The sequence below is a fragment of the Vulpes lagopus genome, chromosome 1 (genome assembly GCF_018345385.1).
Source record: "Vulpes lagopus strain Blue_001 chromosome 1, ASM1834538v1, whole genome shotgun sequence".
Classification (NCBI taxonomy): domain Eukaryota; kingdom Metazoa; phylum Chordata; class Mammalia; order Carnivora; family Canidae; genus Vulpes; species Vulpes lagopus.
The window spans coordinates 131,511,453-131,537,949 of record NC_054824.1 but is presented as its reverse complement, the minus strand read 5'-3'; the positions used below and the strand labels follow the sequence as shown (position 1 = coordinate 131,537,949).

Genomic DNA, 26,497 nt, shown 5'->3' with positions numbered 1-26,497 from the left:
CAGAAAACACCCAGTGCTCATCCCGTCAAGTGCCCCCCTCAGTGCCCGTCACCCATTCACCCCCACCCCCCGCCCTCCTCCCTTTCCACCATCCCTAGTTCATTTCCCAGAGTTAGGAGTCTTTATGTTCTGTCTCCCTTTCTGATATTTCCCACACACTTCTTCTCCCTTCCCTTATATTCCCTTTCACTATTATTTATATTCCCCAAATGAATGAGGTGATTATATTTCTAAACATATGTTTGTGGGACCCAGGAAATTTAACAAAAATCCCCTACCCCTGGACAAGCAGAACAGGACTAACTCCATTTTGTGCTGCACCCGCCACCTCCTGTGTGACCCCCACATGACCTGCTTATTGCTTAATGAGCTGCCCCACCCTAGTCAAGCCACTTGGCACACCCTTATTGGAAATCGGCTCATAACAATGTAACGCTGCCTTGTGCCCGCCAAAACTGCACGCCAATTCCGACCAGGGTGATAGGCCAGTTCAAACGGATACTATAGGGTAAAATGTAATTCAATTGGCCACCTGCGTGTGGACCGACATGACTGCGCAACTTTCTGCGTATGTTACAATCCCACTAATCCCTATAAAGCTGCTACCCCTCTTAGCCTTGGGGTCCAAGTCCCTGCTCCGCTGTGTCGGGTATACTTGGACCCAGGCTCGAGCTTGTAAATAAACCCTTGTGTGTTTGCATCAGTGTCGGCTCCTTGGTGGTTTCTCATTCGCAATCTTGGGCACAACAATGTTCTTTCTCCTGGTGATGGTAACTTTTCTGCAGATTAATTTTTATTGATATATAACCACCTACCATATAATTTACTATTTTAAAGGGTTGAATCCAGTGGTTTTTTGTAAATTCTAAAATATGCAGCCATCACCACGAATTCCAGGGCATTTCCTACACTCCAAAAAGATATCCTATACCCATCAGCAATCAAACAGCCAAACTTCCAAGTGGTTGCAACATTTTACATCCCCACCAACAACGTATGAAGGATTCCATATCCTTCTCAATATTTGTTATTGTCAGACTTTTAAAATTACACTTATATAAGTAGTGTTATTTTTGTAGCTCATTTTGAAGACCTAGTGAGCAACTGGATTTAGAAAACTGCTGAAAATGGAATGCAGGGTGGTTACCAGTGATTTCATCTGTATGGCAAAGTGTTCAGCAGTGCAATTCACCAGATAGGAAATTCAGGAAGAAGCATGTGTGTTAAGTTCATGACACTAGGTTAAAGATTGTAGTAAGCAGTTGGCTTTTAAAGTTTGTCAGGAGAGAGGGGTCAAGTTCAGATATAAATTTCATCATCCTATTTTTCTTCTTCACTTTTTAAATTCCTCAAAGAACAGATGCTAATTAATTGTACTTTATTTCCTACTCCCTTTACAACTTCTTGTCATGTCAATGCCTTTTAGCTCCTCTACTTGTGACCATCAGGCTTTTATTTCCAGACTTCTGAAATAATTTTTTTTACAGATTTTTAATTTATTCATGAGAGACACACAGAGACAGAAAGAGGCAGAGACATAGGCAGAGGGAGAAGCAGGCTCTACGCAGGAAGCCCGATGTGGGACTTGATCCCAGAACCCCAGGATGACATCCCAAGCTGAAGGCAGACGTTCAACCACTGAGCCACCCAGGCGTCCCTAAAATAATATTTCTTTTTGCTCTTTCCCCTTTTAGTTGTACTCTTCTGAAGGAAGCAAGATGATCATGCCATTCCTTGGTTCAATGACCTTCAGTAGCTTCCCATTACCTTGAGAACAAAATGCAAAAGTATGAAACTTAACCCAATCATAATTCTTTTCTATTTTGATAGTTTTTATTTTTATTAAGATTTTATTTATTCATGATAGACATAGAGAGAGAGAGGCAGAGACACAGGCAGAGGGAGAAGCAGGCTCCATGCCGGGAGCCTGACGTGGGACACGATCCTGGGACTCCAGGATCACCCCCTGGGCCAAAGGCAGGCGCTGAACCGCTGAGCCACCCAGGGATCCCCCTGAATGTGTATTTAATAACTAAGCACATACTCCATATCATACTTCCTTGCTTCTGTGCCTTTATTGACTATTCCCTTCCTGCCGTATGCCACTAATCCCAACCTTCAAAACTCAAATCTCAGGAGCAACCCCAACTCCCCTCCCCCTTTTAAAAGATTTTATTTATTTACTCATGAGAGGCACACAGAGAGAGGCAGAGACATTGGCAGAGGGAGAAGTGGGCTCCCTGTGGTGAGCCTAACGCAGGACTTGATCCCAGGATTCCAAACAGCCCAGAGCAGATACTCAACCACTGAGCAGCCCAGGTGCCCCTCCCTTTTCTTTCCAATAAAATTGAACCCTACCTACTCTGAGCTCTTATAAGCATCTTGTCTACCTCTGATTATACTGAGCCATATTTTCTGTACACATTGAGCTTTATCATATATGCTTTGTATATTCCTTGTGTATACTACAAAACCAAAACAAAAAATGCCTTGCACATAGTAAATAACAATGTGGGTTTTTAAAAAAAATTACTTTTTATTTGAGAGAGAGCACAAGGAGGGAACAGGGGCAGAGGGAGAAGGAGAAGACAATTCCCCGCTGAGCAGGAAGCCTGGTGCATAGCTTGATACCAGGACCCTGGGGTCATGATCTGAGCGCAAGGCAGATGCCTAACCAACTGAGCCACCCTGGTGCCCCAATAACAATGTCTTAAATTGAAATATTAACTGGATGATTATGGGGGAATATTCAAAGTAAAGGACAGTAGTGGAATCTTAACAAATGGTTCATATTAGAAAAACAATTTGAACTTTTAAAAAAATGTTTCTAATTTTCAGTTGAAAAATTTGCATATATGTAGCCTATTATCAATATGTATATCAGAAATCAAAACAAACTGATAATTGTTACAACTTGAAAAAATCAATAAATCATTTTATTTTTAGACAGAATATGCTATACAAATTCATCATAGGCATTACTTTAGCTCTCATTTTTGTTCAATTGATAAATGACAAGATAAACACAGTGGTAGAGAAATCTTCAAACTTTGACATACGGAATTCTTTTTTTAAAAAATTGTTTCATATATTTAGGAACTCTGGTTAAATGGTATTTATGAAGAAGTGATTTCAAACCACTAGTCTATGGGCTGCATAACTGAAAGCAAAGTAAGTCCATACTTGTGTTGACTATTGCAGGAACCTGAAAACTCATGCTCATTAAGAAAACCAAAACTAGGCCAAAGAAAAAGAAATTTTCTTTCTGAGAAAATCGGGCACTGGAGTTATGTAGTCAATAAGCTTAAGACCAGAATAGCATAGCATGTTCACACACAGGGAATTTAATGACAGATAACTAGTGTGAGCACAAGGTAGGACTCTCCCACTGGAGTCCATACCTCTCCCATGAGGCATGCTGATTATGAGTGAATGCCAATTAAGATATGGAAGAGATTTAAGTTTTCCCTACATTCTCTAATGTAACTTCTTTGATATACAATAATTAGGGCTCACGAAAGGTTTGAGATTATAATACATTTCCTTTTGAGCTGATTGCACACCCCATCACACTGATTTTTACAATATCTGATAAGGTTCTGCATTAATATTTTATTCATTTTTTGTAATGATAAAACTCTCCTTGTGAATTATATTTGATTAAAAGACTAGAGGCTTGTTTTGTTTTCTTTTACATTATAGCAGACAGAAATTTCTTTCCACTGTTGTTGACATTTAGTAATACTTTTATTCACATGGAATACTTTTTTTTCCCTGTTAATCACAGGACTCTTCCTCAGACTTTTTTTTTTTAGTAATGTCTGAGCTCTCAAACTTTCACTGTAGAAATTAACGTTTTCTTCAGTGTGTGTGTTTTTAATGTAGCGTAAGAGTTGAGCACTGATTAAAACTTTTTTTCATAATCATCAATAGTATTCCTAAGATTTTTTTCTGGTATAGTGTCTGTGGTACTGAATAAAGTCGGTGAATACTCAGAAGGTTTTCCCACATTTCCCACACTTAGACTGTCTTCCCCAGAATGAACTATCTCATGATTAATAAGATCAGAGAGTTGGCCAAAACTTCTGCTGCACTGAACACACCTGTGAGGTCTCTCCCCAGCGTGGATTCCCTGGTGTTCAATAACTTCTGTGCACGTGCTGAAAGCTTTCCCACACATATCACACTGATATGGCTTCTCACCAGCGTGGATTCTTTGATGGTTAATGAGATCAGAGCGCCGACTAAAGCTTTTGTCACACAGATCACATGAATATGGCTTTTCACCAGTGTGGATCCTCTGATGGAGGATAAGAGCTGAACACTGGCTAAAAGCCTTTCCACATTCAGGACATTTATATGGTTTCTCCCCAGTGTGGATTCTCTGGTGTTTGATAAGGTCTGAGTTCTGGCTGAAGCTTTTGCTGCACTGTGTGCATGGATATGGTTTCTCTCCAGTGTGAACTCTCTGATGAAGAATAAGGTCAGAACTCTGACTGAAGGCTTTCTCACAATGATCACAATGATAGGGCTTTTCCCCAGAGTGTACTCTCTGATGTTTAGTGAGGTCTGAGCTTTGACTAAAACCTTTCTTGCACTGGTCACACGCATATGGCTTCTCTCCAGTGTGGATTCTTTGATGTTTAACAAGGTCTGAACGACGACTGAAACTTTTAGTACAAGCGCTACATGGATAGGGTTTCTCTCCAGTGTGGATTCTCTGATGCAGGATAAGATTCGAGCTCTGACTAAATGTTTTCCCACACTCATCACATTCATAGGGCTTCTCACCTGTATGAATTCTATGATGCTTAACAAGGTCTGATCTTCGACTAAACATTTTACTGCACTGGCTACAGGGGTAAGGTTTCTCTCCAGTATGAATTCGCTGATGATTCATAAGATCTGAAAGCCTACTGAAGGTTTTGCTACACTGATTACAGGGATAGGGTTTCTCTCCAGTGTGAATTCTCTGATGCAGAATAAGGACTGAGCTTTGATTAAAAGCTTTACCACATTCGTTACACTTGTAGGGTTTCTCTCCAGTGTGGATTCTTCGATGTTTAATAAGGTCTGAGTTCTGACTGAAACTTTTGCTGCACTGATTACAGGGATAGGGTTTCTCCCCCGTGTGAATTCTCTGGTGCAGAATAAGATCTGAGCTCTGACTGAAGGCTTTTCCACACACGTCACATTTATATGGTTTCTCCCCAGTGTGGATTCTTTGATGTTTTATAACATCAGAACTCTGGCTAAAATGTTTGTTACACTGGTTACATGTATAAGGCTTCTCTCCAGTATGGATTCTCTGATGCTTAACCAGGTCTGAGCGCTGGCTAAAGCTTTTACTACAATGACTACACTGATAGGGTTTTTCTCCTGTATGGATCCTCTGATGGATAATAAGATCAGAACTCTGGCTGAAGGCTTTCCCACATTCATCACATTTATAAGGTTTTTCACCAGTATGGACTCTTTGATGCTTAATAAGGTCTGAGCTCCGACTGAAGCTTTTAATGCACCAAGTACAAGGATAGGGTTTCTCCCCAGTATGAATTCTCTGATGCAGAACTAGAGCTGAGCTCACACTAAAGGCCTTCCCACACTTGTCACATTCATAGGGTTTCTCCCAATGGGTTCTTCGATGTCTAATAAGGCCTGTACTCCAAGCAAAGCTTTGCCCACATTCATCACAGTTATGTTGTTTTCTTTTAAAGACGTTATGACCCTTCTCATTTAATTTATCCCCAAATTCACAGAATCCTCCGCATTCAGAATCCTGGAGAACATCATCTGTGGGGTTGCCAGACTCTTCAGGCAATGGTTTGATTTTTGTTGTAATTTCCTCCTCTGAAGCCATCTCTCCAATCTTGGTCTTAGTCTCACCATCTAGAACAATAAAAAATCCAAATGGAATGTATTCTCTATACCGTAAGAAAGTCTGAGGTGAAACAGATCAGTATTTACCTATAAAATGCCATCACAATATGACAGGGCTCCAAAACACTGAAAATTATCTCTCAAAACAGCAATTAGAAAGAATCAATAAGTAATGGGTCATAATAATCATTTAGTGAAGCAGCTTACCAGATATGTTCTATATATGTTTGTCACAGGAGATCTGGGAGTATTGAAACCTTGTCATAGTAATTATGAAAATTTGACTAAATTAAAGCTAACACACAAGCAATTTATTAACATCAGTAAGGTAAGCAATGTGAAAGAGTACTTGAAGGAGAGGGGAGGAGGGAAAGGAGGAGGCGGCAGTAGCAGCCTGGCTGTCACTGGGAAGACCACCATCCAGGTTGATCAGAGGCTGCTATTAGGGGAAAGAAGTATCCATGTCCAGGAATGGTCATGACAGAATTCTGAATTTTCAAAAATAGGTCTATATAATCTCTCACCTCTTTTGTCCTGATTACAAGGAAGTGGCTAAGAAGATATGATCCCATTTTAGAAAGAGCCATATTCAATAATCAGGAAAAGGTTAGGGAGGTGGGATCAGAAATCTCTTCTGAGCTGAGTTTTGAAGAGGCCATTCCCATGCTTAACAATACCAGATGCCTGTGATGGTAGGGAACATGGTATGGAGGTGTGATGGTAGGGAACATGGTATGGAGGTATGATAGTAGGGAGCTCCACTGAAATTTTTTACTATCAGTCCACTGTTAAATGGTGTTGACTATAAAAGGCATGCCATGGTCAGACTGCAAATGGTCTACATAGCTAAAAATGTGTCATATTAATTTCAAGGGCAAATAAAAAAAAAACAAAACCTCATGCCTCCAAGTAGAGGCTTCTTCCCTTTGTCAGAGGCAAAGGCATTGGAAAAAGTGAAGTGTATGGGTAAATCTAGATGTGTACTGACTGATTGAAGCACTATGAATGTCTTATGGAATTTACAATATAGAGAGAATTAAAATACCTGGCAAAGATAGCACAGGTGAAGGGAGGTGAACAGAGCTAAAACACTAGAAGACCTTTGGATTGTCCTAGAAATAATGAATTAAGATAAACTGTAATGAATCAAATTTTTATGTTGTGATTTCTTTTTTTTTTTTTAAGATTTAATTAATTTATTCATGAGAGACAAACAGAGAAGAGAGAGGCAGAGACACAGGCAGAGGGAGAAGCAGGCTCCATGCAAGGAGCCAGATGTGGGACTCGATCCCGAGTCTCCAGGACCACACCCCGGGCTGAAGGTGGCGCCAAACCACTGAGCCTCCTGGGCTGCCCTATGTTGTAATTTCTTAGGCAACCTTTTTCAACCAGGGATCTATAGGAAAATAAAACAAAATGATCTGAATGACCATTTTCTTAATTGTCCCAAAGATGTACACAGCCAGTACCATAATAGATGTATAGGAGAAACATTAATACATTAATTACAATGAATGCTTTAGAGCACTGGGGCTTAATTTCTCACAGAATCACATCTGAAAAAGGCTACTATGAGGTATCATTACTTATGAGGTAATAAACTTCTGAGGTAATAATACCTCATAGCAGTTTATTGCTTAATAACAATAAAAGAATGTGTAAGCAATAAGCTAATAGAGAAAAAATGTTAAAAGAACCTGATAATGTAAAATTGAAGATAAAAGGGAAAAAAAGAAACAAAAGATAGGATAAATAAAAACAGATAAGAAGACAGTACATATAAATCCAAGCATCAACTATGTTGTATGTAAATTACTCCAATAAAAAGCAAAGGAAAGGCAACAGCTAACATACTTCATGGTTAAACATTGAATGTTTTTCTCCTAGGAACATGGGAGCAAAACAAGGATGCCCTCTCTTACCACTTTAATACCATACAACCACTACTCAATATTACTAGCCAATGCAACAAGACATGAAAAAGAACTGAGAGATACAAATAAGAAAAAAGTCAACTGTCTACTTCTAAGCTGCACAATCACATATGTAGAAAATTCTAAAAAAAAAAAAAAAATTCTAAAGTGTCTCAAAAAAGTTATTAGACCTTGTACATGAGTAATATACAAAACCCAACTGTATTTCAGTATACTAGCCATGAACAATTAGAGTCTAAAATTATAAAACATTTTTAAATTACACCAAAAATGAAAAATTTAAACACAAATTCAACAAAATACGTGTAAAATATCTTTACAATGAAAACTATAAAACACTGCTGAGGGAAGTTAAAGATCCAATAAACAGAAATATATGCCAGCACTTATGAAGATTTAATATCATTAAGATGATAAAATTCTTCCCAAACTGATCTATAGATTTAATACAACTGCAATCAAAACTGCAGCAGGTTTTTCATAAAAATTGGCAAACTGGGGATCCCTGGGTGGCTCAGTGGTTTGGTGCCTGCCTTTGGCCCAGGGCGCGATCCTGGAGTTCCGGGATCGAGTCCCATGTCTGGCTCCCAACATGGAGCCTGCTTCTCCCTCCTTCTGTGTCTCTGCCCTGCACCCCCCCCCCCCATGTCTATCATAAATAAATAAATAAATCTTTAAAAAAAATTGGCAAACTGATTATAAACTTTATGTAGAAAGGCATGGAAGAGTCTAAATAATTTTGGAAAAGAACAAAATTGGAGAAGTTACATAATCTGATTTTAAGCTTTATTATCAGGCTCTAGTAATCAAAGCAGTGTGGGATTGCATAAGGACAGATGTATCTATTAATGGAGTAAGACTAAAACCATACATAGATCCAAACATATGTGTAAAACTGATTGTCAACAAAGTTGCCAAGATAATTCAATGGTGAAAGGACAGTCTTTTGTCAATAAAAAGTGTTAGAACTGAATATAACAATAACATAAATTAACCTTCTATCCTTATGCTACACACAAAAATTAACTAGAAATGTAATATAAACCTAAACATTAAAACTATAAAACTTCTAGAAGAAAGCAAAGTGTAGATGATGAAAGTTAATGTATAGAGCTAAGAAAATAAATTTGTGTTGTTTAAGCCACCCAATCTGTGATACTTTGTTATAGCAGCCCTACCAGACAAATAGAGCATATTTTTTAATTGTATACATTTATGGAATTATATGTGTATTCTGTGATTTGCTTTTTTTTTGCTCAACATTATGTTTGGAGATATTCATGCATGTAACTACAGTCTATTCATGTTTACCACTATAGTGTGACATACACCACAGTTTATTTACCCATTCTCCTTCAAAGGAGACAACACTGATATCAATATGCTGGTACATTTATCTCGAAGCACATATCCAAGTGTTTCTCCAGGTTACATAAACCTAGGATCAGAATTGTTGGGTTTTATTGTTGAGTGTATGACTTCACACTGCTCTATATGCTAACCGATATTAAGTCTATTATTTTTTTAACACATTGTAATCAGGCTTTTATCTCTTTCAACTCCATCAAAACTGATGGAATTTATTAGAATTCCTAAGCTTTATCTTGACAAATCCAGCGGTCAGTTCTCAACCTTACTCTTTATTTATCTGACACAGTTGATTACTCTCTTCTCAAAACATTTGTTTTCTTCTTGCTAACTTACCTTTCTCCTATTTTCCATGCAATAGATTTGTTTTTATATGTTATTATTATGCATAAAATGCTCCAACGGTTTCCTATTACACTGGAAATAAAGTCCATGTCCTTAGTATGGCTCAGAAGGTTCCATCTGGTCCTTTCTCTCTCTATTCTCATTTCATTCCACCACCAGCCCTATTTCCTGTCTACCCCAGACTGACTCTATTTCCATTACATCAAGGGGCCTCTGGCATTTGCGATTCCCTATGCCTAAGACACTCTTCTCTCAGTCATATAACTTTTTCTCTCACTTCTCTTATATCTCTAACCAGCTGTTACCACCTCAGAAAGGCACAATACTTGGTGAGCCCTGTATTTTGAGGCAACAGATATCACAGTCAAATGTGCCGAAATGACCAATATGAGTAACTGATAAGGTTGTTATTTTTGAGTGAGACTCAAGAGTAAAAAAAGGCTCTGCAGAGGTCCAGGTTGCAATGCAAGCTGTACTGTCACATGACTATATTATCCAGGATAACCAATGGCTTTAGAAGTGTCTGCAGAGTCAGGGATATTGTATTAAGCCTCTTGCAAGCCTCTAGAAGAGACCTACAGTGGATTAATGCCATACTCTCTTCTGCCAACAATTTTCTAAGTGAAAAGCAGACCCTGGTTTGCCCTTGGGTACTACTAGAGACTTAAGGCTTGACCACAGAGTACCAAATGACTATTATAAGCTGACTATTGTGAACCACCTATCTGATCAAAAATCATGAAAGTGGACATATAAACCAGCATTCCATTATAAAAGCAAGCCTGGAACACAATAAATTCCATGTGCTAATAACTTGGGTTGGCATACCTTTTTCTATTGCTCCACTATCCTTTCTCCCTTAGCCTATATTCATGGCCTAATGGTAATTCCCTCTTACCAGTTAACAAGAGGAAAAAACACAGAATTGGTTTATATGGGCCTGCCCAATAGGTGGACACTAGCGGAAAATGAATCTTTTACTTATACCCTGACCCTGGAGTGATCTGAAACATACTAGTAAAGACAAATCCTCCCAATGGGGAGAATTTCAGGTATATACCTGGCTGTCCATTTTCATGGAAGGCAACACCGCCTAAGATACATGTCTATATTGATTCATGGATAGTGACTAATGGGTTATCTGATTAGTTAGGTACCTCAAAGAACAAGATTGGAAGACTAGAAATAAGGATTCTTAAGAAAATTATGAGGACAGACCTCCTAGAATGGGTAAAGAATAAATATATTTGTGTACTGTGTGAATACTCACCAAAGGGCATCCACTGTAAATAAGCTTCTCAATCAGATAGACATGGTGATCTATGTTATGAATGTCAGTCAGCCTCTTAACTAATGTTTGCTCAATGGAGGCTATGCATAGGGTCAACAATACCCTGCTTACAGGCTGATATGCCTATCATCATAGCTATGTGAACAGGTAGCCAATTGCTGGGATCAACACCAAGCCCTGAATATGGACGGTACCACTCCCAGGAAAGGAACTAGCCAGGAACTAGGGTGCAGATTCATTATACTTGACCCCTTCTATCATGTAGAGGGCAACAATTTGTTTTCAAAGGATTAAATATATAATCCAGATATAAATATGCACTGACCAAAGAGAATGTTGTATTTATTACCATGGTAATTCTATACAACATTGCCTCCAAAGGAATAGTTTCACAGGGAAGGAAGTACAGCAATAAGTTCATATACATATAATTCATGGGTCTTACCACATGTCCCATCACCCAGAAGAATGTGGATTTTAATAATAGAGGAATGATTTCCTGAGACTCAGTTAACAGTACTAGCCAGGCAACAATACCCTAAGTTTGGGATGCTGTCTTATAGGATGCAATATATGCTTTAAGCCAGAGGACAATAAACAGTGTTCCCTTTCCATGACCAGAATACATGGGTATAGGAGCCAAGGGTGGGGGCGGGGGGTAGTAATAATGTTTCTTTTTACTATATGATAATCCATAATAATTACTATTAATTTTAAAGACTTATTTACTTATTTGAGAGAGAGAGAGAGAGAGAGCATGCACCCAAGGGGGAGGGGTAGGGAGAGGGAGAGAGTCTCAAGCAGACTCCACACTGAGTGGGGAGCCTCAATCCCATGGCCCTGAGATCATGATCTGAGCTGAAATCAAGAGCGTGAGCCACCTAGGTGCCCCTATATTTTTAATTCCTATCCCCATAACCTTGGGCTTGGTGCGTTTGGGTTCTGGTTCTCAAAGGAGATATACTTCTATCATGGAACAAAGTCATGATTTTGTTAAATTTGAAGCTGAGACTGCTTCCTGGCCATTTTGGGTTCCTTATGCTGCTACATCAACAAGCAGAGAAAGGGTCACTCTACTGTTTAGGATGACCAATACCAAATGCTACTGGACAACTGGCTCCTGCTACATAATTAGGGAAAGGAATAATAGGTCTAGAACTCAGGATTCAATGGGAGTGCTTCCTAGTTTTCTCATGTCTAAAAGGTCTAGTCAAAAAATAAAATAAAATAAAATAAAAGGTCTAGTCAATGGTACACTGAAGTAATTTGGAAGAGACAGGATTATCAAGGACTCCAATCATTCAGGAAAAAAGGTTTATATTACTAAACTAGGTAAAGAACTCCACAGCTGAGATCCTGGCAGAGGGTAGAGACAATATGAAATGGGTGATGGAAGAAGACAGTTATGATTGTCAGTTTTGGCTTTGTGTATAGCGAAAACTGCAGCAGTTATTTTAAGTTAATTATGGCCCTCCCCCATTTTCCTCACTACCTTATACCTAGAGCATCAGCAGCAGTGAAGTTTTGTTTCAGGTGGGAGTATTATTTAATTACAAGTCAATCTGCAAAGAAATGGTAGTATAAGGGACTGTTTTTCTGCTGTGTTGGGAACATGATAATCCAAACAAAGGTAACTGATACTTTACCATAGGTTTATTTACATACTGTTTCCCCACCAGAATATAAGCTCCTTGAGGGTAAAGGCTTATCTGTTCAGTTCACTCCTATATACTCAGCACTTAGAACTGTGCCCAGCATAGAGTAACCCCTCAATAACTAATCATATTATATGGTTAGCAATAATTAATAAGCTCTGATCTGATTAATAAACATTTATCAACAAAAAGTACTGTTGAATAGTTAAATTATTTGACAGATACATTTGTGTTGGCAGTGACTATCTTTGGATGGTGGAATTGTAGGTCATTTAAATTTTCTATTTTGTGCCTTTCTGTATTTTATACATGCACTTTAGTACAAATTACCCTATAGTAAAAAAATATTATTTTACACACACTGAGACATAAACACATGCAATACGCATATTAATTTATGTAAAACTGCAAGGAAACCCAATTCTACAGTGACTCTCAGGAAAAATGAGAGCTAGATGCCTTAGAATAGATTCTTAAGGAAAGACAAGTTCTAAATACAGAAAAGAGAAACAAAAGAAACTAAGGATACTTCAAAACTATAAAGAGGCAGAAAATCTACAGTTAAAAAAAAGTGACAATGGAAGGTGAATTTCACAGGCAAAATAGAAATGGGAGGACCAAATTCAGAAAGCAGCAAAATATGATGTGGAAATAATACCCTGCAGGGCACACAAACAAAGTTAGGATTAAAATTATCTTACTAAAAACAACAGTGGCTACCATTTATAAAGAATTTACTAATAGCCCGGTCTGTGTGCAGAGCTTTATATACTGGAGCATCATTAGTGCCGGTAGTGTTCCTTATAGTAGTAAAGGACACCAACAAATTCTCTTTCTAAATATCTATATCCTTGTGTAGTTCTCTTCCACAATGACATAACTGGTCATGCGATTTGCTTTGGTCAGTATAACACAAACACAGATTAGAAAAGTGCTTATGCATTCCAAGGCTTGCCCTCTCTCTGTATGAGGAACTGGCTGCCCTGCGAAAAAGTCTGGGCTAGTCTGCTGCAGACACACGACCCAAGCCACAGCCAGCACGGTGAGCCAGACATAAATGACTGATACTCAAACACTGGCCCTAGTTGACTGTATGAGTGATCCCAGGCAAAACCAGGAGAAAAAAACTGCCAGCTGAACTCAGCCTACAGAACCATAAGAAAATAACATGATTTTAAAATGTCTGACATTTTAGGTCACTAAATTTTGGGATCCTTTATTATGTGGAGTAATAAACCAATCCTCAAAATAACCTCCAAGATGTAAGTTATTATATACTTATAAAATGAGGAAAGAATCATTAGGGGAAAAACACAAGTAATTTACTGAAAAGCTAGCATATGGCAAAGCTAGTATTTGAATCTAGAGTGTCAGACTCCAAAACTTTTAACTATGCCCCTACAGTACATGAAAAAGATGACCTGAAAAGATTTTAAAGGGAAAACATCAAATACTGACAGACTGGTGATAAGGTGATTATAATGGGAAAAATGGATAGCTGGGATTTAAGGAGGTGAGGGAACTCCATGAGAATTTGATTGCCAGAACTCACAATAAAGCTCTGTGACCGTGCTTCCAGCACTACAATGATAGTAGTACTGCCTAACAGAGTGAGGGGTGGGCAATGAAGAATACCAAAAGCACTTGTAGATACTAACATAGCACCAGTAACAACCCTCCTCACCCACCTGAAATCCCTAAGAGAGAAATAATACACTGCTTCTCACCTGACAGAGGATGGTGTTCTTGAGATTCATGATTGAAGTGGATCTCCATGGGCTGCAACTGGACACCTGACACCTCAGGGAGCAACTGGAGAATTACCATTTCCTTAGTAAGCTTTTCTCGTCCAGTCTAGGGGTCTGAAACCTGGAGGCAACAGGGCACCATTGGGCTTGGAAGGGGATCATTGTGGAGACTGGAGATATAATTTCTGAGACTAGACCACCAGAAACACCCTCTAGACGTAAAAGAAATGAAGAAGAAAACAAAATCTCATTTAATTTCCACGTGGTTTTTCTCCCCCTCCCCCCATTTTTTTTTTTTTTTTAATTTTATTTATCTTATCATGAGAGACACAGAGAGAAAGAGACACACACAGGCAGAGGAAAAAGCAGGCTCCCTGCGGGGAGACCTATGCCGGACTCCATCCCAGGACCTGAGCCAAAGGCACACGCTCAACCACTGAGCCACCCAGGTGCCCCTCTCCCAGAACTTATTAAGCTTCCTCCCTCATCATTCAGGAGTCAAGCATTAACCCTTTTGGAACGGTATTCTCCATCCCAAGTCTAGAGACCTTCAAACATAGTTGTGTGTGTGTGTGTGAATGTTACTGAAATAGGGACAGAACTGGAAAGATCAGGCAGGGGAGAGAATTATAAAATTTTGTTTCAGCGGTCAACAATGTTCGCTGCCTCTCCTATACCAAACTGACACTACAGATCACCCCCATCAGCATCCTTCCCTCCTCCCCTTCTTCCAGCACTCACATATCAGGCTGCTCTTTCCGGGCAGGCTGTGCGGATCCGCGTGGATGCATCCCCCTTCCTGATTCCGCACGCCCCCAAAGTTTCGGGGGCGCCTTCGGTTGAACCCAGGGCCGCGCAGGCGCGGACCGCGTCCCCGAGGCACACACACTAGGCCAAGGTCCCACCGTGCCCAGGAGCGGCGCCTGCGGGCGACCCGGACGGCCTGGGCTCTCCATGGGCTCGAGGAACCGCACCGGGCTCCCTGGCGGCGCCGCCAGGCAGCTTAGGACGCGAGATCACCCGAGTTCCCCGGGCTCCCGTGACCTGACCTCACCCATACCTCGCCGCGTCCTCCAGGTCGCTGTCAAGCCGCCCACGCTGCGAACCTGCCATCGCCGCGTCCGCTCTAGGAAACTGGGAGGATTGCTCGGCTCTATGGTGCGCGCGCGAGGCGGGGGGTCTTCTGCCAGGGCGCACGCGCGAGGCGGCGGCGGGAGGGTTGCGGGGATTTAACCCCTGAACCTCCGCGTAGCTAGCTGACCCAGCTCCGCCGTCGCGAGCGGGGGTCCCTTGCTGCCCTGTCTGCCGGTTCTTGACATCAATGTCGAAACATCTCTCGGGAAAGCTCTCTGGGCCAGGGTAGGTTTCCTGACTACATAATGAATTCTGCCTTAGTATCTCCCTTTAAAAATCCCTACTCCGCCTCTTTTTATTCTCTGGTGTGCTTCCATTCTAACTTTCTTCCTGTCCTCTCTGATCGCCCCCTCTCCCCACGCAGAACAGTGGTGTGCCTCCAAATCAACTTGTTAAAATACTTTTTTTTTTTTTTTTTTTTTTTACCAGGCCTCACCCCTAGATTTTACCACTCAGTAGGTCTGGGGTGGGAGCTCAGGTTCACAGGTACTGTTGCTGTTGGTTCTGGGACCACACTTTGAGAAGCATCGCCCTAAAAATAATGCTCAGCAATTAATTCCTGAGTTGGAAGCTGGATTTTGATGTACTTTACCATCAAGGGAGACACAGAGAGTTCTGTTTCTACACAACTTGCTTAAGAGAAAAAACAATACATGGAGGCAAATGGAAATGAAAACACAACCGTCCAAAATTCTTTGGGATGCATCAAAAGCTGTTCTAAGAGGGAGGTGTATAGCAATACCAGACTACTTTAAGGAGCAAGAAAAATCTCAAGTAAACCAACCTAAACTTACACTTAAAGGAGCTAGAAAAAGAAGAACAAAAACTCAAAACCAGTAGAACGAAGGAAATTAATAAAGACAAGATCAGAAATAAAAAAAAAATAGAAACTCAACAGCTTGCTTGCTAGTACAATCCTCATTGTGGCTAAAGGATCAGGGTGAGAAGGACCTGAAATTTGGGGGGCAGAGTGCAAAACTGGGGTAAGAAAGGATAACGCTGTGTCCTTGCAAATATCTTGGGAAGTACGGGAGGAGTAAGGAGAAAGATTGAGACATGTGAGATGTTGGGAAGAAGTACAGGTTTGAAAAAGTGGTGGCTAGCTGAAATGATGGTTGAGGTAGAAGTAGAGGGCTTTCTGTCCCAGCCCAAGACTGTCTTCTGGTATATGAAATCTTAGGGATATATGAATGAGACTCTAATATCCCTTTAAAGAACTTGTTTGGGTTTAGCCTCCCAAGAATGGAGTGCAGATACTTTAAAACAAAAACAAAACAGCTTCATTGTGATAGAACAGACATTCAATAATAACAAATATTTAGAGTATATAATTTGATAAGTTTTGTCACATGTGTATACAATTGTGAAACCATCACTACAATCGAAATACTGAACACATCCAGCAAACACAGTTTTCTTCTACCTTTCATATCTCCTTCTCTTCCCACAGCTCCAACCACTGTTCTGTTTTCTGTTACTATAGTTTGCATGTTTTAGAGATTTATTTAAATGGAATCATACAGAATGCACTTTTTTTGGTCAAACTTCCCTCATTGAGCATTATCTTGAGATTTATCTACATCACTGTGTGTATGAGTAGTCCACTGCTTTTTGTTACTGAATACTATTCATTAGCTGCATATGTAACACAATTTGATAATTCTTTCATGAGTTTTTTTTTTAATTTTTAAAGGTTTTGCTTATTTATTTGATAGTGAGAGCGAGCACAATCAGGGGGAGCAACAGGCAGAGGGAGAGGTAAAAGCTGGCTCCCTGCTTTGCAACGTGCCCAATGGGGGGCTCAATCCCAGGACCTCAGGATCACGGGATCACGCCCTGAGCAGAAGGCAGATGCTTAACCACTTAGCCCCCTAGGCATCCCTGATATACTGCCTTAAACAGGTGTTCAGTAAAGGACAATGAGAAAGTTAACCAAAAAAAGTTACAAAGGTGAGAGTCTGTTAACTTTTTACCTGGAAGTGATGATGTGAACATAGATTTTCTGAGTGTTTAACAAGGAAATCAAACTTTTTTTTTTTTTTTTTCAGATTGTGCTAGATTTGGTGCTTTGTGGAGTCTCACCAAAGATGTTGCCTTCTGAGGCTGAGAAGCCAGCTTGGACTCTAACCGTTTGATCAATCAGCCAAAAGACCCTAGGCCCAGCTGTGGTCCACACCAGCTGACACTGAAGAGGTTCCTCTCAGTAAGGTAAAAGGAATTCAGTGGTTTCCAGAGATATCAGGAGTGATAATACAGGCATGGGAAATGATAGGAGATTCTCAAGAATGAAACTGATAGGTCACTCACCAATACTCTACCTGATTTCTATTTCCTATTCCATTTCTTTTTAGGGGAAACTAGGCCAAACTAACATATGACTTAGGCATAGATTCTAATCTTTTTTGGGTAATATAACTACTTTAAGAATATAATAAAAACTACAGATCTCTTCCTCAGGAAGTTAGAGGAAAGACTTATATGTGAAATTTTGCTTATCATGTATTATATTGTATTCAAAATTAATTTCTTTTGATAGACCATATAATCAGTCTTCAAAAAGAATGAATTTGAATCTGAAAATCAATCTCAATCAATCCAAGTAAAAAAGGGAAATAAATCCAAATTGTGAAGTGAAATGAAAAAATTAACTTTCCTTTTGTTCAAATAAATACTAACAAGTAGGCTGCTGCTGTTTGATTTTTTTTTTTTATTTTTATTTATGATAGTCACAGAGAGAGAGAGAGAGAGAGGCAGAGACACAGGCAGAGGGAGAAGCAGGCTCCATGCACCGGGAGCCCGATGTGGGATTTGATCCCGGGTCTCCAGGATCGCGCCCTGGGCCAAAGACAGGCGCCAAACCGCTGCGCCACCCAGGGATCCCTGCTGTTTGATTTTGAATGGTATATCTAAATTACAATCTAACATCTTTGAAATATTAATATGCATGTCCAATTGACTGTGACTTTTAAAAAATAGAACAAGTGCTGAAAACTGAGATTTAGAAAGCAAAATAATGACCAATGTAATCAGAGTTGCCAAGGTTCACTTTGACAGAGATGAGTAGGCTTGTATCAGAAACACCAGAATTCGCCCAGACCTCTAGTTGAATTCAAATCAGACCATTTCTTTTACTTTCAATCACTGAGATCATCAGTATCAGTTTGAAAAGTCTTCAACTTCAAAACCAACTCACAGAAGTTTAAACAACTCTTGGTCTATACTTAATCATTGTTGTGGGTTGAATTGTGTTCCTCCCAAAAGATATGTTCAAGTCCTAACCTGTGATACCTGTGAATGTGACTTTTTTGGAAATAGGGTCTTTGTAGATATAATCAGGTTAAGATAAGATCATACTGGGTTAAGGTGGGCTCTAACACAACAACCGGGGTCTTTATAGGAAGAGGTAAATTCAGACACAGAGGACACTCATGGAGAGGAGAGGACACCATGTGAATGTAGAGGCAGTCATTAAAGTGATGCATCTATAAGGCCAAGAACATCAAGGACTGCCAGGAACTACCAGAAGTTAGGAGACAGTTATGAACATAAGAGCCTTCAGAAAGAGCATGGTTCTGCCCACATCTTGATTTTAGATTTGTAACCTCCAAGCTGTGAGAGAATACATTTCTGTTGTATTAAGCCACTCCGTGGTGCCAGAAGTGAGGTGCTGCTTTAAGAAATACCTAAAAATGTTGATGTGGCTTTGGAGTGGGATAATGACTAGAAGCTGGAAGGGTTTTAAGGTGCATGATAGAAAATACCTAGGTTGCCTTGAAGAGATTGTTGGTAGAAATATGGATGTTAAAGGTGACTCTGGCACGGGCTTGGAAGGAAGTGAAAAAGAGAGTAGACAACTTTTCTGTCATCTTAGAGAACACATATATTGTTATGAACAGAATTTTGCTAGAGAAAATGAGCATTAAATATACTGGTGAGGTAATCAGACAGAAATGAAGAAAACATTATTGGAAGCTGGAGAAAAGGCTATACTTGTAAAGTAGTAGACACTTGGCTGAATCATGTTCTGCTACTGGATGGAAAATAGAACTTGTAAGTGATAAGCTTGGATATTTAGTTGAGGAGCTTTCCAAGCAAAGTATGAAAGATGTGGCTGGTTTTTCTTGATGCTTATAGTAAAATGTGAGAGGAAAGAGATAAATTGAGGAAGGAACTGTTAAGCAAAAAGGAATCAGTAATTTGGAAAATTTCTCATCCTATCCCTGCTCTGGAGACAAGGCCACAAATGTAACTGGACAACTTTTTAGTGAAGAGATTGAGTGTGTGATTCATGCACCCAACCAACTATCTCAACAAAAACCGAAAATAGAAATGGGGTGATCCAGGAAGGATCTGAGAAGGACCTCTGCATGTAATTGTGTGGCTCCCCTTGATATCCACAGGCAACCAACCTGGTTCTAGAGAATCAGGTCGTATCACCAGAAACACTGCTAGTTTGGCCTGAGTTGGACAGAGACAGGACAAGATGAAGGAAGCTTATCAGATTTCTGGGATTCAAAAGGCAGGAGATGGGGTGCCTGGGAGGCAAGTCTGCTTCTAAGTGCTGAGAGACCAAGGCCACCTTAGCTGAGAGGGGCTGATGGGGCATCCTTTGGCCAGTGGGCATTTTGAGCCACAGAGTAATTTGGGAACTCTACAAATATTTGGAAGTTAAACAGCCCATATCTAAATAACCTCTAGTTCAAAGAAGAAATCACAAAGGAAATTAGTAAATATTTTAAACTGAATGAATATGTAATGCAACATACAAAATTTTATGGGATGCAACCAGAGCAATGCTTAGAGGAAAATTTATAGCTTTAAAATGCCTGTATTAGAAAAAAAATCTCTTATCAAAAACCTAAATTTCCACCTTAAGAAGTCTGAAAATGGGCACCAAACTTAATAATAACAAAAAAGCAGAAGGAAAGAAGTAATAATGGCTAGAGTAGTAATTAATGGAATACAAAATAGAAGAACAATAAAGAAATGTCAATGAAACCAAGGTTTTGTTATTTGAAAATATGAACAAAAATCAACAATCCTTTAATAGGCCAACCAAGAAAAAGAGAGATGAACAAAAGCAGAGAAGAGGGGTCATCACTACCAACCTTATAATAATTTAAAATAATATAAGGGAATACTATAAATAACTTCATGCCAACATATTACACAACATAAGTGTCATGGACAAATTACCTGAAATATACAAATGACCTGAAGTGACTACAAAAGAAATAGAAAATGTGAATAAATGTATGAAAAGTAAAGTTGAATTAGTAATGAAAAACTTTCTAACAAAGAAAAGCACAGGCCCAGATGGCTTCACTAGTAAATGCTATCAAACAGTTAAAGAATACCAGTCTTGGGGCACCTCAGTGGCTCAGTGATTGAGCATCTGCCTTTGGCTCAGGTCGTGATCCCTGGGTCTTGGAATTGAGTCCCACACTGGGCTCCTCACAGGGACCTGCTTCTCTCTCTATGTCTCTGCCTCTCTGTCTCTATTGAATAAATAAATAAAATCTTAAACAAAAAGACTACCAGTCTTTTACAATCTTTTCCAGAAAATAGAAGGGCAAGTAATCACTTTGATACCAAATCAGACAAAGACATTACAGGAAAACTACAGACCAATATTGCTAACAATGTAGACATAAAAGTCCTCAATAAAACATTAGCAAATTAACTTCATTAATATAGGGGCATCTGGGTGGCTCAGTGTGTTAAGCATCTACCTCCGGCTCAGGTCGTGATCCCAGGATGCTGGGATCGAGCCCCACATTGGGCTCCTTGTTCAACAGAGAGCATGCTTCTCTCTCTCCCTCTGCACCACCCCCCCAAGTAAATAAAACATTTTTAAAAATTAACTTCATTTATATATAAAAAAGTATTATATACCATGACTCAATGGAATTTATCCTAGTAAGTTGGTTTAACATCCCAAAATAAATTAATGTGGTTAGAGATTTAAATATCTCTTTCAATAATGTTTATCAATAATATGGTAAATGAATATTGGTATAATCATACAGTGTAATATTAGAAATGGAAATGTACAGTGTACATCTATGCAAAACATTATGTTCACAATGTTGATTTCACAATGTTGAATTCAGCCTGACTTAAAAGAGTACATATTGTATTCCAATTATATACAGTACAAAAAGAGGCAAGACCAACCTATCATGTTCAAAGTTCAGTGTAGTGGCTATCAGTGTAGCTAGAGGAGGGTGATGAGTTGAAGAGAGCACAAGGCAGACTTCTGAAGATGGATAATGTTCTGTTTCTTCATTTGAATAATATGAATATGTTCAGTTTGTGAAAATTCAGCAAATCGTATGTGCATTTATTTACTTGCAAAATCAGGATTACTAACCAATATTATTTGGCTGTTCTGCATTGACAGCATCAAAACACAGACCAAAATGCACCATTTTTTATTCTAATGCTTCATTTTATTTTCTGAGACAACTCCACCTACCTATCCCGTCTCATTTTCTCCCCATCAGTTGTGTATTCCTCTTTTCTTCTATCTTCAATTTTTCTTCCAACTCACAGTTTACCTTTTTTTTTTCTACAAATATAATTAGGTGTCTAGTATCTTTGAAAAACAAAATACCTTTCAATCCTGTTGCCTCCTCCAACCAAGTGTCCTTTTTATTCCCTTCTTGCACGATCACATTTCTCAGAAGGAATTAGCATCTGTTTTCAGTGTCTTATCTTATACTTACCCCTGGCAAGTACATTCCACAGGTAACATCTCTCTCACAAGCCTTTCCCCTCCCAATCCCTCCCCTTAATTCCAGCATCACCTTAGCTCTCACCTCCTCCAGTTCTCTCTCCTGAAACACTCTCTTGGCTTTTAGGATGTTTGAACCTCTGGGCTCTCCTCCTCCAAGCAGCTTCTCTTCTCTATCTGTTCTTGCTCTTCCACCCCTAAACATTGGTATTTTAGAATTTCCTCTGGATTTTCCATAAGAACTCTCTTGGCCACGTCATTCCCCCTCTCCATCTTCAACCCTATTTTCAGATACTACCAAATCCTAACAAGTGCATATTTCTAAATGCCTGTCCTCTTTTTCTTTTTTATGTTTGATGTAATTTCTTAATAAGATTTTATTTATTCATGAGAGACAGAGAGAGAGAGAGACAGAGAGAGAGAGGGAGGCAGAGACACAGGCAGAGGAGAAGCAGGCTCCCTGCAGGGAGCTTGATCCCGGACTCTATCCCAGGACCCTGGGATCACGATCTGAGCCAAAGGCAGACAGACGCTCAACCACTGAGCCACCAGGTGCCCCCCCCCCCGTCCTCTTTTTCGTATCAGTTTTGCCCTTTAGTCCCCTCTACGCAGTATGTCAGATACAGCTCCGAAGTACAAGCCTTGCCATGTCGCATGGAGACGGCCTGCAGTGCTTACTAAGGCGTTTCTAATTCCAGAGCCTGGCATCTGAATCTCTCCAAACCCTACCCCACCGCATCCGTCCGCCTGCGTTCGGCCAACGGGGATGCCGGGGCGGGGTCGCCAGCATACCCTCGACCGCCCACGGCGGCGCCCTCCCTGCGGCCACTCCTCCAGGCCCACCCTGTGGTCGCTGGGCAAGACCCGGCTCGCGTAGCGCCTTCTACGAGGAAACCGTGGACTCGGTCCGTCCGGGTCCCGGCCGTGCACTGCCCTGCCCACGCCGGCGCGGCGGATCCTCGCACCCTGGCCAAGCCCGGCCGGGCCCTTCCCCAGCCCCCACGCACTCCTCCCCGGTAGCTTCTGGACCCGCCGCTGGCGACAGCGCGTTTGCGCTGCACGACTGTGGTCGCGTCCTTCTCTCCCCCGAGTTGACAGAGGGAGGGTTCTCTTTTCACCTCCTTGGAGTTGCACCAAACCTGCACTCTATCTATCTATCTATCTATCTATCTATCTATCTATCTATCTATCATCTATCTATCTATAATATTTCTTTCTTTCTTTCTTTTTTTTTTTTTTCCTTCTCTCCGTCGCCTGTCAACCCTTTAGAATCGGGGCTGTCGCGACCGCGGCCCGCCCGGAGAGCCGCCCTCCGCGCCGGCGCCGCACCCCTCCCCCCAGGCCTCCGCGCCGCGCAGCGCGCCGGGCACCGAGCACCGAGCCGCAGTCCTCCGGGCTTCCTAGAGGGGCGCGCCCGCCCCACTTCCGGCGCGCGCGGCCCGAGGCCCTTCAGCTCCCCGCCTGGGGTCCGTCCGGCAGCCAGCCGAGCCAAGGGTGAGTGAGGCGGTCCGGCAGCGCGGCCCCGGGTGCTTCCCAAACCGCCCCCGTCCGGCCTCAGCCTATCCCCGCCCCCAGGCAGTGCCCGCGGCCCTCGCAGGTGGCCGCGCCTCCTCGACGCTTGTGCCCGCCCGCCGGCCCGTCCCTTCACGCCTTTGCCCGTAGGCCCGCTCCTCACCGCCCCGGCGTCCCTGGCCTCCGCAAGCACGTACCGGGCGCCCCCTGTGTGCCGGGCCGCGGGGCCGAGGAGCCGAGGAGTCGGAGGTGAACCGGGGCAGCCTCCCCTCCCACCCCTTAGGCGGTCAGAGCTCGCTGGGCTGTCCGTCCTGACTTCCCCAGTCTAGGTTGGGTCCTCAGAGCCCTTTCGACGTTCCCCTTTGTAGTTCGCACCACGACTAAGTTAGACATGACTCCTTATGTGGCCTTTTCTGTTTAACGTCTGCCTCCCTACTAAATTGGTTAAGTTCTGTAACGGCAAGGACACGGTCCTGTTTTAGGACTCTTGGCGCAGTGCCTGCACGGAGGCGGCATTCCGTAAATACGGCTAAAGAAACCTGTGGAAACACACCCGCGACCTCCTCCTCCTCCTCCTCCTCCTGGAAAGGGCCACTGGTTTGGCAGGGAAGGCGGATGTGGAAGGGCATCAGCCCCTGAGAGTATGGACTCTGGAGTCAGACCACTTTGTTTGAGAACAGGCCAGACTACACCACTTGCAAGCCGTGGGGCCCGGGACAAAGTTTGACTTCTCAGCTTCTGTTGAGTAAGACCGTAGAACCGAGACCTTAAAGTGCTGTGAAGATGAACAGGTAGAGACAGTGCTCCGCTGCACAGTGAAAACTCCGTGTTTTCTGTTACAATTAAGTAAGCAAACAATGCAGATACATTATCATCACAGCCATCCTGCAGCCAGCAGTTTTGTCCAAAAGTGCCCTGGGGGTTCTTGGGTTGCTTGGACTGAGAGCTAGCTGGGACCAGGCTCTCCCCTCCTCCCAGTGCTTCCAGCCCTCCACATGGGTACCCTAGACAACTCTGTAAACACAGACACTTAGAAACACAATTCTGGTCCCAAGCAGTCAACCTATGGCTCCCACTGACAAAGCTGCTTTCTCACATTTACCTATAAGAAGGTAGAAGGAGCTCTTCCCTGAAACTGCAGCACCTCTCTCCAGAATTCCCTTTTGGGGATGATGGAAGACTCAATGGACCGGTGCTCTTTTTTTTACCGACCCCTAGCTGATAAGTTTCCCCAATAAAGCCTATTCTATAACTCATGCCTTGTGATGTGGAATTTGCCTTTCCCTTGCGCCATATCTGCCGTGCATTGAGAACTTGCTCTGGGCCAAGTTAGTCATGGTGAAGCCAACACATCAGGAGATGATGGCCATTCAAAAGATAGTTTGTTACTCATAGTTTCCAAGAAGAGGAAGTATGCCATGCCCCACATGGTCACATGGCAAAATTACAGGATCAGTCAGGAGGCCAGGTGAGGGGAAAGTGAACAGCACCCTGGACTGTGGCTTCTGTGGGAAGCACTGGGTGAGGCAGGGTAAAACAGGCTTAGGTTGAATAGTTTCCTTGGGCTCTGTGGCATAGAAAAGCTCTCTGGTTTGACCCTAATTTTCTGACCATGGGTGATTAGTGCAGGGGAATGGTGGCCCTGGAGGTGAGAACCCAGTGCATGAGGTGGTGGGGTGTGGGCTTTGGGTTGGTGGTTTGCATATGAAAAGCACATTTGGAATCTGCTAGCTCTGGGAAGGACGGTCCCTCCAGTGTAAGCAAGGCCCAGATATCAAAACACCAGGATAAAAAGATATGCTTAATACACCAAGCGCTACTCAAGATGTGTTATGTTACTTCCAATTCCTATAATAACAGTGCAATGAAAGTATTAACTCCCTTTTTTAGGAGAGGAAATAGAATATTAGATTTGGTTGGTGACTGTCATCACAGAGCTATTAAGATAGTAAGAGGCTACACTATGATTCCAAACCGTTGGGTCACTTAACTCCAAAGCTGGTGTCCTGTGAACTAAGTCATCTTTCTGCACTATGAGAACAATGGAAACATCATTCAGTCCTTATTAGGCATTTGATAGTGTTGACCATTGCCTCTTTGAAACTTTTTTTTTTTCATTATAGTGGTATTCATATATATATATAAATGAGGTATATATATATATATATATATGTATATATATATGGTGCCATATATATGTATATATGGCATATATATATGTATCTATATATATACATATATACATATATATATATATATAGAGAGAGAGAGAGAAAGATAGGTATTAACCCAATAGTCCCACTAAAGTATACAAACTCACAAAACGAGAGAAATGCTCTGAAAGGAACACAGTTCTGTTTAACTGTGTCTATGATGACTCTCACTGACCCAACCCTGCCTGTATCAGAATCACTTGCAGAATGTTTTACAAATATAAAACCAGAGTTTCTGACTCAGGCTGGGGCACAGCTCAGGAATCTGTAAAATGAGATGAGTACAATCAAAGAGACTGGCTAAGGATTTTGATTTTGTTTCTGCATTTGCTTTTTAAAAACTGGTCAGAGGAACAGGGTCAGATTTGCAATTTGAGAAGGTTGCCCTGGTTACAATATGAGCAGACTGTGTGTCATTGTATAGTGTGACAGGTTGGTTGCTGATGGAGAGATATGGAAGGGCAGATTCTGGAGATAGTAAAATCAATAGGACTTAATTTGCATTAAATACAGGAAAGAGGTGTTAGGGATGTTTCCAGATTTCTAGAAGTGCAGCCAGATGGATGTTCCTACTTCCCTAGAGGGGACCATTGGGGAGGAGCAGAATTAGAGTGGGAGGAATCACTGGTTGGTCATGGATGTGCTGTTTAAGGTCCTTTTGAGAAATTCATGAGGTGGGAG

At 41.4% G+C, this 26,497-nt stretch overlaps 2 protein-coding genes and 1 long non-coding RNA gene across 6 annotated transcripts in view; 2 read left to right on the top strand and 1 right to left on the bottom strand.

Moving 5' to 3' along the window:
• The window catches only part of LOC121487486, an 84,481-nt gene that overhangs the window by 48,734 nt on the left and 9,250 nt on the right, over positions 1–26,497 (top strand). The window contains exons 10-12 of the mRNA XM_041749267.1: positions 22,790–23,159; positions 23,361–23,585; positions 23,667–23,852. Coding sequence (XP_041605201.1) covers positions 22,790–23,159; positions 23,361–23,585; positions 23,667–23,852 — 781 coding nt within the window. The remainder of the gene's footprint in view (positions 1–22,789; positions 23,160–23,360; positions 23,586–23,666; positions 23,853–26,497) is intronic.
• LOC121483970 (zinc finger protein 271) lies at positions 2,918–15,374 on the bottom strand. Of its 4 annotated transcripts, none has more exons than XM_041742500.1 (3): positions 15,282–15,374; positions 14,201–14,433; positions 2,918–5,889 (listed from the first exon to the last, which is right to left on the bottom strand). In XM_041742500.1, exons 2-3 carry the CDS (start codon positions 14,298–14,300, stop codon positions 3,905–3,907), a joined length of 2,085 nt encoding a protein of 694 aa, XP_041598434.1. In that variant the 5' UTR covers positions 14,301–14,433; positions 15,282–15,374; the 3' UTR covers positions 2,918–3,904. The 4 variants fall into 4 exon arrangements, with proteins under 4 accessions (XP_041598434.1, XP_041598443.1, XP_041598423.1 ...); XM_041742509.1 differs by having other exon boundaries at positions 14,201–14,342; positions 15,282–15,363; XM_041742489.1 differs by having other exon boundaries at positions 14,963–15,301.
• On the top strand, positions 15,452–24,859 carry LOC121484017. The gene is made up of 4 exons (XR_005985912.1): positions 15,452–15,580; positions 17,404–17,563; positions 23,361–23,585; positions 24,086–24,859. It is a non-coding gene; the product is annotated as an uncharacterized LOC121484017 (long non-coding RNA).